Genomic DNA, 13,702 nt, shown 5'->3' with positions numbered 1-13,702 from the left:
GAGGTAACGCTGACCCTGTAGCCATGAAGCGTTCAGGGGGGGGGGGGAAACTCCCCTGAAATACGCACTCGCCTATCATAATCCACCAAGCAGCCGGCTTTTCCCCGGCCTTCACACGTTGTGTTTAACCCATGCTGTGAGTGTGATTTTTATATTGTGTGTGTGATGACAGTTCCCTACCTGAGGTGGGCTCTGGTTGGCACCTGTGGCGTTGTGTGAAGACTGGCATCCTGCCCTACCTGCGAGGCGCGGCGCTGTTCTTCCACCACCTCAACGGAGTTCCTGCACCCCCAGAGCTGCATGGTCAATACGACGCACCAACACACTCGCTCTCTTTTACTCCTCTTGGAACACCTACGCGGTACCAAGCAGAGCCATGCGGGTGTTGATGTTCTCTCGGTGTGTGTGTGTGTCTCCTAGCTCTGTGTCCTGGTCAGTGGGAGGTGCTGTGCGGATACCTCAGTCTGCCCTCCAACCTGCTGCAGCTCTTCCACAGTCAACAGGAGCTACTGGAGCCCTTACTGCATGGGTAAGAGGCTCTCTCACACACTCACACTCACCGGTAACCTGTCTTTTCTCCTCTTGTATCTTCTGATTGGTTCAGAAGTGCCAGCTACATGACTGAACGATGTAGTGCTCAGGTTTATTTGATCCTATTGCTCTCAACCAATGACGTCGTACAATATAAAAGTAAAAAGATGAGACCCAATTATATGGACAGTGCATCATTAATAAGTCATAAACAACAGATCGGCACACCGCTAAATCAATAAATATGCATATCAAGTGTCTTTAGTGGCTAGTGTCATTGTCACACAATGCGATGGAGAGAGGGGGGAGGAGTAACACCTTTTGGAGTGAAGTTTGTCTTGCATTTTGTCCTCCTGTCCTGTAGGTGGTGCACTCACCCAGGTGTACAGCAGACCCTTCAGGGAGGTGGTGTTCTTGTGAGGTCAGTCCTGCTATTTTACTGTATGATATGATGGGGGTTGGGGGGGGTGTATTCTAACGAAGGCTGAAACATCAAGCTTTTTACCTTTGCTCAAATAAAAGGTGGCAGATAGCTTAGCGGTTAAGAGCGTTGGACCAGTAACCGAAACGTTGCTAGTTTGAATCCCCAAACTGACTAGGTGAAACATCTGTCATTGTGCACTTTAACCCTAATTGGGCCTGTAAGTCGGTCTGGATAACAGTGGTAAATTACTAAAATATAAAACATTGAGTTGGAATGGTGAGCAAGCGTTCAGCCTTTTCAATTATATTTATATGTTGGGTTGCGCCTCGACTCGCCACTTCTTTCCATTCCTGATATGAGAGGGGGGGACTCTGATTACTTAGGTTGGATATTGGTATAAATGATTGTGTGGTCCAGAGTGGTGTTAGAACAATACAGTTCAAGTCGTTGTTGATGCTGTCAAGAGCTCTCGGGCTGACCAATCCTCCCTTTGTCCAGTTTTCCTCGGGAGTCCAACAGCCTGATTGACCTCCCGGATGACTACAGTGCCCTCATAAACCAAGCCTCCAGCTTCACGTGAGTACCCGAAGAACAACTGTCCGCTGGTAATTCAAAAGATGTCACGACACAACACAGGCTTACAAAATGACAATCGGGAGCGATTGGATCTCGTTGCGCTCCTCACTGTCCTATACAACAGGGTTTCCCAAACTGGTGTCGTCCCCCCGTGCACATGTTGGTTTTTGCCTTAGCACTACACAGCTGATTCAAATAACCAACTCATCAAGCTTTGATTATTTTAATCAGCTGTGTAGTGCTAGGGCAAAAACCAACACTTGCACCGGGGGGGTCCAGTTTGGGAAAKCCTGCTATAGAAAATGTGAGTAAATATGTGTTTATGCCCTCCTCTCTCTCCCCCCAGGTGCCCTAAGTCGGGTGGGGATAAGTCCCGTGCGCCCACCCTGTGCCTGGTGTGTGGTTCCATGCTGTGTTCTCAGAGCTACTGCTGCCAGACAGAGCTGGAGGGAGAGGACGTGGGAGCCTGCACTGCTCACACCTTCGCCTGCGGAGCCGGAGTAGGCATCTTCCTCAGGTACAGACCTGACCTTGGGCGTGTGTGTGCCTTCGTTCATAAGTGTGCAAGTCTAATGCTTTCCCTTCTGTTGCAGAGTGAGAGAGAGCCAGGTTCTGTTCCTGGCTGGTAAAACTAAGGGCTGTTTCTACGCTCCTCCATACCTGGATGACTATGGAGAGACGGACCAGGGCCTAAGGTGAACGACCCTGCACATTCACTCGTTACAGTAGAGTAGTGGTTCTCGAAATGGCTTCTCGAAAGGTTGGAACAAACACCTGCGCTCACTAGTCTCCCAGATTCAACTTTGAGACCCATTGCTGTACATGTTATTGGTCTGTGCTGAAAGATGCCTTAGTAGTGTCATTGCGGGTATTTTAAAGCAGTTTATGTCTGTGTTTATCCAGGCGGGGGAACCCATTGCACCTGTGCCACGAGCGCTACCGCAAGATCCAGAAGCTGTGGCGCCAGCACAGCATCACAGAGGAGATTGGCCATGCCCAGGAAGCCAACCAAACCCTGGTTGGCATCGACTGGCAGCACCTGTGATGTCTTAGGTCACATCTACCGGAGTCAGACACACCCCTTCTCCAAACCGAAGGGGGGAGCACGGCACATGGGGGTGCGGAATGGTTGTCAAGGCAACACAGCCTCACCTCTTTTGCTCCTCCATCCCGATTGGAGAAGGGGTGAGTGTCGCCCCCCCTCCCGTCTGAGAGTGGATGAATGCATGTAGGTTTTTCTCCTTTTGTTTTTGCTGTTTCTCCCTGGAAAGAATGTTCCTCTATTTTCTTTGTAATTTAATATTAAAGAGTGTATATATATACACATCGCTCTCAAGCATATAGCCGACGCAACGGGCACCCATGGACTGGCTCGGGTGTAACATGAATACTCAGAGTATAACTTCTTTATAGGAATGTTATTTAATTTCTGCCTATTCAAATACCATTAAATTATTTCTAAGGTAGATGGCTGACGTATTGGTTTATTTACAGTTGGATTTGCTTCGATGCTAAACATTTTTGACTAAGCACCAGGTTTTCCTTCTTGCTCTTGGTCAGCCAGTGACTGCTCATTTCAGACTTTGGGACACAATCTCATCAGATAGGTGAGGTCAGATTGTGCCCCTTACCAGTATTGGGATCCATTCTATTTAAATTTCAACCTAAGAGCTGAAAAATCCTTTGAAAAATCCTATTGAAAATAAATGGTGCTTTTCAGCTTTCGATTTGGAATTTCAATTAACGTCCTGAAATGTATTCACCCCCCCCATTAGTTACTTTCTCCAGTCTGATGGACACCCAAATACACAGTACTCAGAGAATACAAGCCAATGTAAGGAAGTGCGGTAACACACTGGTGTGAATGTTTGTGTTTCTGTGTTTTACTCCTGAGTGCCCGTGTTCTGGTTTTTAAATGTGTCAGGGTGTGTTAGGTCTTTTTGCAGGTTTTGAATGTATCCCGACTGTCTGTGCTTTTTTGTTTTTTAACCCTATTTAAATGAACCCTTTAACCCACAGATATGAGCCTTTTAAGGAAAGGCTGTCCCTTCCTTTTTTGCTAATGTGTGCGTGTGTGATTGGTTGTAGTCAATTTTATCTGATGTGCATTGYTGGGGTTTGTTTTGGTAATTGTTTTTGTATTGTACCTTTTTTTAAATGTTCAGAAGAAGAAAAATGTCTGTATGAGAAGAGAATGCAGAAACATATCCCTCGACCTGTTTTTTTAAATATATGGACCAGTTGGTTTGCCTGACCCGACCTGGAACAAAACTCCATCTTAGTTATCCTTTTTTTGGTCAGGTAAAAGTCTTAGCCCTCATAAGGTTGCCTCTGGACTGTACCATTTTTCCACAGCTATGGCTGGGTGGTCTGACGCATTGGGTCAAATATCGTCCTTAAGGCTTTGAAACAGAATAGATTAGTCAGGCTCGCAAGGCACTTTAGAGGAACGAACACACACACACACACACACACACACACACACACACTGCTCTTTGATGCAGGTTCTCTCTGATGCTGGGACCTGAAGCTCTATATTCTTCATCCCATCACTCCGTTGGCATGTTTTCCTGGTAACCACCCCCACCCCATTCTTTGACACGCTCCCAATATTGAGGCTGTATTATTATCGTGTCAGACTTGTTAATATGTGAATTACTGTATAAATGAGTACATTGTACTATATTGTAAAAGAATACCAAAATAAATCAAAAGGAAAAGGAAGGCCTGAGTGTTGTCTATTTGTGGGCTTTGGATTAGATACTAGATATGATGATACTTGTTTTTGCAATAGTGAATCGATTCAATGGCTTACGAATCTTGGAATCGTGATATTTGGTTGTGTTCATTTAACAGTTAAATTACATGCAACGACAAATGCATTCTGACAGTAAATGCATTAATCAGGCWAAAAGTGTTCTTCCTGGCCCCAGTCTTTTGGGGGCTCTAAGTGAAATTCTGTTGGGAGGGGGCCCACCTACGAGGAAAACATTTAATGGCCCCCCTCTTAACAGAGAGGTGTTATAGTGTTTGCCATGGTGCATAGAGAATTTTATTTTAGCAGTTTTACAGCAAATGTCCTGCCATGTTACTATATCTGAGTGAGAGTGACTAACAAAATCCATTCCGAATACATGTGACATGTATCGGGATATGATTTGTGTCATGAGGCCAATACCCAGCCTTATTACGAAGACCCTACTGGGATTAGTGTGTGTGAGAGACACCTATGTAATATCAATATCCCTATTGCTGTGAGAAGCGCTTGTCTCAGTTCGGTCAGGGCCTCCCAGCATGACCACCATGGAGACAGGCCATGAGAATACGGTGGATTGTGCTGCGTTCAAGTGCTAGTCGGAACTAGGAAACTTGGATATTTCCCGACTTGCTTACTGGTCGTAGTTCTACACGTGCCACGTTCAACGAATCAGAAAGTCGAAGTGAGTTTCCTAGTTCCGACTAGCATCTGAACACGGCATTAGGCTCCCAAGGCCCAGCTGGAGAAAGAGCTGATGGTGTAATGAGAACACTTAACCGGTTAACCAGGTATACAACGAAGCTGAGGCTAAAGAAGTGTGCTCTTCACGGATGAATCCCGGTTTCAACTGTACCGGGCAGATGGCAGACAGCTTCTTGATATGCAACACCTGTCAGGTAGATGGATCATCTTGGCAAAGGAGAAAAGCCCACTAACAGGGATGTAAATAAAATTGGAGAGAGAAGCTTTTTGTACGTATAGAACATTTCTGTGGTCTTTTATTTCAGTTCATGAAGCCTGGGACCAAAACTTACATGTGTTACTTTTTTCAGTATACATTCCTATTCTTATGAAAAGGTAAATCATATGGTTTCCTTGGTTAATTTACATAGTGTGTATATATAAGATCAATGAAATGAACCCATTCTCGTTCATAGCCACTAGTCTGGGGATGAGATTAAAGGGTGACTGCACTTCCTGATTTAGCCTTGTTTTAGATTTGGTTCATTAAGAAATGCTAGTAGCCATGACTGTATTCAGACGTGAGTTGGTTTTGGGTGTGGTTTGATGTGAGTGTCTCTTGTTTGCAGGTGGGAAGGAGTTATTAGCCAATTAGCTTCAGCCAGCTGTGAATGTTGGTTTGACTTTGGGTAGTCTGTCAATATTTTCATGTTGCACATCTTTTATTTAAATGCTCCGAATTGATGATTACTTGGATGCTGCCAGATGAGGACAGGATGAAAATAAACCCAACGCACAGAATTGTTACGATACCCTTCATTCCGTGACGTACCATTTTTTTCATACTGACTTTGACCTAAATTATCCTATTTACACTTTGTAGTCCATTCCGACACTATAATAAGTGTTTCTGACTGACATCGATGCCACATGGGACATTTTCAAAAGGAGAAGTAGCTTTTTCTTTAAAACTAACCAAAACATCTTCACACTTACCCCCCCAATCGTCCTTACCTAAAACATGTAAACATTGGACAATAAATTGTGCCTTCCTTATGCTAAAATGTTTAATCTATTCTATTGAGCCATTTACTTTGTTTGTATTCTTATCTTTTATTATTTCTTATTGTTGCTGCATTGTCGAGAAAGAACCTGCAAGTATGCATTTCATTGGACGGTGTATACCATGTATCCTGTACTAATAAAACTCCTGTGATAAATGTGCATCACTAAGTTTCCTAGTTTTTTTTTTTTTTGCACCATCATTAGCTGTAACGTTCTGGCACTGGACACATATCCAGGCGTCCTGAGGATTTGAGAACATAATTGGGTTGTATCCTGCAGGAGGGAGGTGGGGTTGCCCCGTCCCATCCGGCCCAAGATGCTTTGGGCATCTCCCTGCGTTAGAGGCACCTGTCCTTGCCATCACCTGACGGGGCTAAGCTGCACATCAAAGCCTCTTACTGCTCTTATCTCCTCATCTGCTGTCTATGTGCTTTAGGGTTATTATTCCAGATGACAGATGTCCCTGTTACCCCCCACTACCACTCACGTATACAAGTGTCTTTACTGTTACCTGCTCAACTGAACCCACCTCTCAGATAAGGATACCGCCGATCATAGCTTAGTTGGACACATTGAGGTATAGGTAAGCCTATGTATCCTTTCAATTGTCTTGGCAAAATGTACCTCAACCTTTCAATATGAATTATCCAACACTTAAACTGATTTAAGCTTTATTTAACCAGGAAGTGCCTTTGAAGTCATAAGACCTCTTTCACAATTGAGACCTGATAACTACAGATTAATTATTAGATAACATGTTTGTTTTCTAGCATGGATTCCATAGATTTCCTATCTTCTGAGGGTGGCCCAGTTAAAGTGACTCTAGTCACCTGTTTGTCCTGGAACAGGACTGAGGACTGGATCCCCGCTGAGTGGAATCCACACATTCCTGCTGATCTCATCAAGTAAAGCCTCCTCCTGGGTTCTTTACATGTACTGTACCCTCATCTGCTGTGAACCTCCGGCTCTCCTTAACTCCTTATTCACCATGTCCATGCAGCCGACAATCTGCATTTCTCCCCTCATTCTTTCACTCATTCTCTGCTAGCTTCATGATTAGTTGAAATAAGGCTGAGGACCTCAACAAGAGAGGTTGTGTACGGCAATACCTTGTGTATTATGAAAAATACTGTATGAATGTACAGACAATCTGCCTGTCATAGGCATATTCTGTAAGTGTGGAATATCAATTTAGAAATGACCCATGTCAGACAAAACCCTATGGACAAAACAGACAATCATACTCTTGTTCTCATTATATATCTTTATCGTACACAGTGGAGCTGCTAAATTCTCCAGCCAACCCACAAGACGGACAGTTTTGCTGATCAAAATCCAAATTTACAGAAAATATTAACTCTCAATATTACAAAGGAAGAAAAATGGTCACACAGAAAGTAAAAATATTACAACTGATAAGACTTTTTGTATCCACGGAAAACTGACCCGTATCTCTATGTACTCACACGCTGATTTAAACTGCCGATCGGATCATATTTCGCTCTCCAAAAAGTACAGAACATTCTTCTTCTAAGTTCCCCCAGCACTTCATCTGGCCACTCAGCCCACTGTATCCCCTCAAAGGAGTACAAAACCAGAGTTAAAACTGCATCGTACACGAAGCAGACATATAACCCGATAGCAACACTGATACATAACTAATGAATGTAAAAGTGTGTGTTGTATAGGTGTGAATGCATATGGCCCTGCACTGCCAGGACCTGTATGGGGACACTGTGACAGGGGGCTGGGACAGCCAGGACCCCAGTTCCGCAGCTACCCAATTTAAGCTGCCATAAGGGGACATTTGACCGGGTTGCATTGGGCACTGGTAATGTTGAGTTTTGGAGTCAGTTGAATTGAGCAGACTAAATTACTTCACAGAACTACATATATATTTGTGTGGCTGTCAGGTTACATGTCCACGCAACACAAGTTGTGGAGTGTAACAAGGACATAGGAGTAAAACTATTAGATATGAGCATAGAGAAACTGTATTAGGCTTGATGGTCTCAGGGTCTGCCCATCATTCTTCATGGAGAGGATTGCCAGGCAGGGGAGGATATAATTATTCATTAATTACATTTTCTTCATATTCACAAGCCCAAATTCATGTATACTGTACAGATGTTTTGACAACCCAAATATATTTTTCATTATTTAAAAAAATAAATTGAATGATTAACATATATACATAATTATTATGGACAGGATATACATTCACATTTTTGAGTTTGGTTCTTACTTCACCTGAGCAGTTGGTTAAGTTCTTCACTTTTCAAAGGGTGTGTGCATGTGTGTCCATGTTTGTGTCTGTGTGTGTATCTTTGTGTACGCATTTGTTTGAGTGTGTTTACATTTGTTTGAGTGTGTGTGCGTTGTTTCACTGAGAAGACCGCTCTCCTCTCACTCCTCTTTCTCTTTGAGCTCCCATCGATAGGACAAGCCTCAGTCCCTTTGGGTGGGACCCTCTCAACTCACAGTGGCCACCGCCTCCTCCCCCTCCCCCACCTGGTTCCCTGCACCGGCCAGACCCTTGATCTTTGCTATGAAGTCTGCCACAGTCTCCTTCACACTCTTCTCCAGGAGCCAGCCCTCGCTCTCACTCTCCGGGTTCTCTGGGTCTGCCATGGTCTCCAGAGAAGTGGTCAGGTACTGTAAGCCCACCATCACTCCTGCCTGAGGACCACACAAACAAGATATGTACATCACTGACAGAGTCTCTATACAGACACACTGCAATTAAACAATCTGTATGGCCTCTGAACCACCAGAGATCTCTGCTATCCATTCTTTTTTGGATTTAGAAAACAGTGATTCTAAATCTATTAAATCACTGATCCAAATCAAATGGATTTATAGTCACTAAGGCTTGGCTTTTAGATCAAATCTCCCATTGATGTCAATTGGACATCAATTGACATCAATCAATTGACACAGATCTCACATTTGGATTTGGTCCAAACTGACAATTTAGTGTTGTTGTTTTGACCCAGATAGCAGCCCAGTTAGTGCTCAGTCTGTAAATTAGCACAGTGAGATCCTGCTTCCAGGAAGGCTACTTGTTGCACTTTGCTCTGCCCAGATTAACCCCTCTAAGAAACGCTGAGCCTCCCTCACCGCCTATACCACCCCCACATGACGCAATCCCTCACCCTTTCAGTCCCAAGACTCCTTTAGCTGTCGTTATGGGCTATAATCTGCCCAGGGTAGTTTTCCCCACGGTCAGTTTATAACTCAGTGAATATAGGGAGGTTTGAAAAAATAAAAAAAGAGTCACTCACATAGTCACTCTTTCAATGGAAAAAGAGTTTATAATCAGATTTCATTTCAAACAGAGAAATATGGTAATATGGAAATATGGTAATAAAAAAGGTAAGGTAGACCTATTTATTGGTGGGTGGATGGATGCGTGGCATTCATGCTCATTCATCTGTGTATCATAGATCAGACACTGGAGCTCTACTTGAGATTTTCAACACCTCAGCCTTTTGGAAAGTCAGTTAGATGGAAGTCAAGTCGAGCCAAGTGAGTGCTAAGACCAACCAAGGAAATGGCATGTGTTAGTGCCTGCTTGCCAGAAGGGCAAAGGTACAGTGATCGTTGGCTTGTTGTGTGCCACGTGTTCTCTCAAAGTCAAAGGCAGGAGGGTTGGCATGTGTGCCCAATGAACTGGTCAGCTGTGGCCAACTTGGAACAGCTGGACCTTTCCTAATAAAACTCACTGAGCTAGATACTTAGAAATGCCTGTCGTCTTCCGCAATGGGAAACATATGGAAAGCCTTCTTTTCAAATCCTCTTCTCCTCAGCACTGGGCCTAGCCCTGCCCTGCTACTTACCTWCACATGCCTTTTAAGACGGTAATTGAATCAAATCGGCAGCTAATCAATTACTTTTCAGTCTTGCGTGGGAGGTCGCATCAATTGATCTTTAGCGTTTGTAGCTAGCTACCCTCTGAAGTGAAGGACATTGACAGGACCTCCCGAAAATACCCCTAGCCATTTCCCTTTCAGTTCCGTATTCTTCTCTTTCTCACCTCCAGTATGATGTACAGTAGCATCAGYCCCCCGATGCTGTTCATCATGCCTCCGTAGTAGGCGACCAGGGACTCGCGGCAGCCCCGGGTCCAGATGTTGAGCTCCTCAGTGTGGTGGTCGTAGTCATAGTGGGCTGAGTTGTTGGTCAGTTGGTGCTGGATGCAGGGTCTGGGGGAGCCGGGGTTGCAGCAGCTGAACGGTACACTCTCCATCAGAAACTTCCCCTCCACGTTGCTCAGGACACGGCTGTGGAAAGGCCAAGAGAGACACGTCAGATCCGTCCCAAGTAATGRCAGCCATGTGACACAAAGTATGGCATTCGAGTGACGGGTGTATGCCAGTTGCCGTAACACAGACATATGAGGCGTGGATATTTAAATGATGTAAGGGGCAGTGATTYTAAAAACGGTGAACCCATGAGCCTGGGGTTACAAATGAGTAAACAAATGAACGGCTCACATGGTAACGTATGTGATCGTAACTGGCCACATGTCGAGTGTCAGTTTAGACTAACTGTATGAGTAAATCATCAATCAGTGTTTGGCAGGTGTATCATATAGAGGCCTTGGCTGAATTTCTGTTGACAGGAGAAAAGTGGGTGGGTCTTCTGGCTAATAMTGACAGGTGTTGAGTTTAAACCGGGTTCATGAGGATCCTCTTGATGTGATCGTTCGTGCGTGAGAGAGACAGCCGATATCTCTCAAGTAAATTAACATTAAACATGATTGCATGAAGCACAGTCAATTGCACTGTACATGCACACACGTATACATACGTACATGAACTTACTCTAAAGCATTTGAACATGCACGCTGTTACACATGTACTATCCACACATTGCCACCCACTTCCAATTATATTCTCTCAATGTCCAAATTATCCTAAAGAATCTCAAATAGTTGTGTAGCTCAACGAAGTTACTTAGTTGATTTGGCGCAAAAATTCTAATAGGTGCCATTGACTTGCATTGGATTTGTGCCACAAATGCTAAAAAGTTAGCACTTAAAACAGTGGCCAGGTAAACAAAACCAAAGCTTGGATTGCTGTCATCCTTTGTGCTTAGACTGCTTACAGAGTAAGGAAACCAATGTGACATGTTGTAATCTGGGTGAACTATCTCTTTAATCAATGCCTTAAAATCAGAATCTAAATAGACTAAWTATAGTATCAGTTGCCACCAGGGCACAATATTAGGGAGAGAGGGGGGTYGTGTGTTTGCGTCAGTCTATTAGTGACAGTTAACTGCTGTTTTATTATGATTTAGGGGGACAGTAAGCTGTGAAGGACGTGGAATTTAGATCCATGGAGATGATCTACTTATCAGAACCTGGCACATGAACCTGACTTCACTTACACTGGTATCCTGTCCTSGCCCCCTTTAAGGTACACCTTGAAAAAGGTTAAGGTACACCCCTCCGCTCCCCCCAAAAACTCCCAAACACCCATTTCATAAATATAGCATTTTGTCCCAATAAAAGTATTGATTTCTAAATGTAGCAAATAACTGAAAGTAGACGACTAACTAAACTACTTGTTTTGTATGTATGTTTTACATGAACTAAGTTGTCACTACCACACACAAGCAAAAGCATATGCTACCTTGGCCCATTCTCTATCTCAAGCTTCCTGCACAAGATCACAAGAGATCATGTGGGTAAAGATGGAGACTATGGGCAGGAGTGGGGAAAGCTATTGTGTAGCAGCAATGTCAAATATGTTTCCTAAGACTTAGCGTGGATTAAACAAACAGTTTCTTTCCTAAAATAGCCTTTTTGTCTCTCAATTGAAAGACTAAAGGCAGCTTATGAGGCCAAGGAGATTTGGTGGAAAGGTAGAGTTATCTGTTCTGGCTGACACCCAGAGAGACGGTCAACTTTTACTGTACATGGTGCTTTTTGGCCTTCTGGGTACCCTAATCAACCCAACATTGCTCTCACTCAGCTACGGATTCTAGTACTCACTCTTTGACTTCATCGTTGCTGAAGTCCAGATAGCGGTTGCTGATCCACTGGACCTCAAACCAATCCCTATAGTTGTTGTTGCCACAGCAGCGGAACTCGATCTGGGTCATGTCCAGCGTCCTCTTCATGAAGCAGCGTCCAGGTGTATCCGTATCCTTGTAGAATTTGATCCCATTCTTCAGACCCTCGGCCAGGGCGAAGTACAGCTGGAACTGCATGCAGAAGCACAGCAGAGCTGTGAAGAACAGGAGGATGTTGAAAGCGAAGCAGCCCATCAGGTAGCCCTTGACCATGGGCTTCCACTTCTCGAACTTCATAGCATCCAGAGAGTCGTGGCACACTTTGCCGCCAAAAACATTGAGCCCGCAAGCAGCTAGGCCTACTAGGATCAACAGGTTGGGCACAAAATGGCTTTCGTTGTTGTTCATCATCTCACTCCTCTTCCGGAGCTCAATCTTAAAGAACAGCCCCAGGCTGAAGACCAGGATGCCGGTCATCACTGCCAGCCAGTACATGAGCCATAGGCCCTGGGCAAGCTTCACCCGCTTGGGCAAGTCAAACTTTACCTTCATCAAAGCCATGCCTTACCTCAGAGTGTATGCTATTCCCAAATCAAAACAGGATTTTTTTTTAAAGAAACTAATTTGAATTTACAAAAGATTCTAAACTAGTTTTTCAATGTTTTTTCTTATGTAACAGGTAAGGATTTCAGTTGACCTTAGGCAACTATGTTCCTGTGGAGAGTTTCAGTTGGAAAATTGTAATCCATTCCAGAAGGGAGCTGCAGAATGTGTTTTGGCAAGGGTTTCCCTCTTCATATCCATTCTGACCACCCTCAAATCAGGAAAGTCCATAGTGCTGGGTGGGCAGAGGAGCCTGCACCCAAAATTCCACCCCAAAATATTCACATAAAATCCCTCAAAATGACAGGATGGTGGGCTACACAGCTATTCCGGGTGGATCTTTTTCCTGCAAAAGGAGGTAGCCAYGCGAGTAGCAGAGTGATCGAGCCACAAAGTTGCAGTACGTCATCCTAAACTCCGCTAATCAGCCCTGATCCCATTTGCAGCAGATGAGCCCTGGGCTCTAATCTCTTGTCTTACCATATAATTGATTTGTTGCTTAAGAGTCAACTTCCTCCATTACCTGCCTGTGCTGGGATGGGGAGACCAGAGACAGTCTTGCGGCCGCAGGAACCTCTAACCTGTCAAGTATGAACCATTGGGTGACAGCCTGGGTGGTGTTTTAAGAGTAAGACTGTACTGCCTAATGTGTTTACCAAAATAGCTACCTAATAAGGTCACAGCATAACATAATTTTGCCTCTTCACCAAACAGAATCTCTCATTTATTCCTTGCAAACAAGAACAAAGGATCCTCATTATCTCCTTGTGTTGTCAGGGTTTGGATTAAGGTTAAGGCAATGTATTATTACTTTCTTCTCTTCCTTTGAGGCTCTAAATTCAAAGTCTTAGTGCAGGGCAGAATGTAGCACAAAATGATCACCTAAAATGCTTTTTTTGTATTGTTGTAGCTTCACCATCTTTATTGTGGAGATAAATACAAATACACGTGCCTTTTCTCTGTTGGCTCCACATATCACTCTGAGGCACACCCTGTTCCAATTCTATAGTTGCTAATGTTTATAAGGGTCAATAAATATAACTGTT

At 44.1% G+C, this 13,702-nt stretch overlaps 2 protein-coding genes across 3 annotated transcripts in view; one reads left to right on the top strand and one right to left on the bottom strand.

Moving 5' to 3' along the window:
- Window positions 1-6,194, top strand: part of LOC112080505 (E3 ubiquitin-protein ligase UBR2) — a 32,665-nt gene extending 26,471 nt beyond the window's left edge. For both annotated transcript variants that reach the window (XM_024146287.2, XM_024146288.2), the window contains exons 40-46: window positions 173-303; window positions 421-529; window positions 896-952; window positions 1,454-1,531; window positions 1,878-2,048; window positions 2,125-2,226; window positions 2,435-6,194. In XM_024146287.2, coding sequence (XP_024002055.1) covers window positions 173-303; window positions 421-529; window positions 896-952; window positions 1,454-1,531; window positions 1,878-2,048; window positions 2,125-2,226; window positions 2,435-2,576 — 790 coding nt within the window. In that variant the 3' untranslated portion in view covers window positions 2,577-6,194. The remainder of the gene's footprint in view (window positions 1-172; window positions 304-420; window positions 530-895; window positions 953-1,453; window positions 1,532-1,877; window positions 2,049-2,124; window positions 2,227-2,434) is intronic.
- Window positions 6,195-7,281: 1,087 nt separating this feature from the next.
- Window positions 7,282-13,018, bottom strand: LOC112080504 (peripherin-2). Its single transcript, XM_024146286.2, has 3 exons — window positions 12,034-13,018; window positions 10,072-10,318; window positions 7,282-8,714 (listed from the first exon to the last, which is right to left on the bottom strand). Exons 1-3 carry the CDS (start codon window positions 12,612-12,614, stop codon window positions 8,508-8,510), a joined length of 1,035 nt encoding a protein of 344 aa, XP_024002054.1. The 5' UTR covers window positions 12,615-13,018; the 3' UTR covers window positions 7,282-8,507.
- Between the last annotated feature and the right edge of the window lie 684 nt (window positions 13,019-13,702).

This window comes from Salvelinus sp. IW2-2015, unplaced genomic scaffold (genome assembly GCF_002910315.2).
Source record: "Salvelinus sp. IW2-2015 unplaced genomic scaffold, ASM291031v2 Un_scaffold16345, whole genome shotgun sequence".
Lineage (NCBI taxonomy): Eukaryota > Metazoa > Chordata > Actinopteri > Salmoniformes > Salmonidae > Salvelinus > Salvelinus sp. IW2-2015.
Note: the sequence above shows the minus strand (reverse complement) of the source record. Positions and strands in the feature narration are given on the sequence as shown.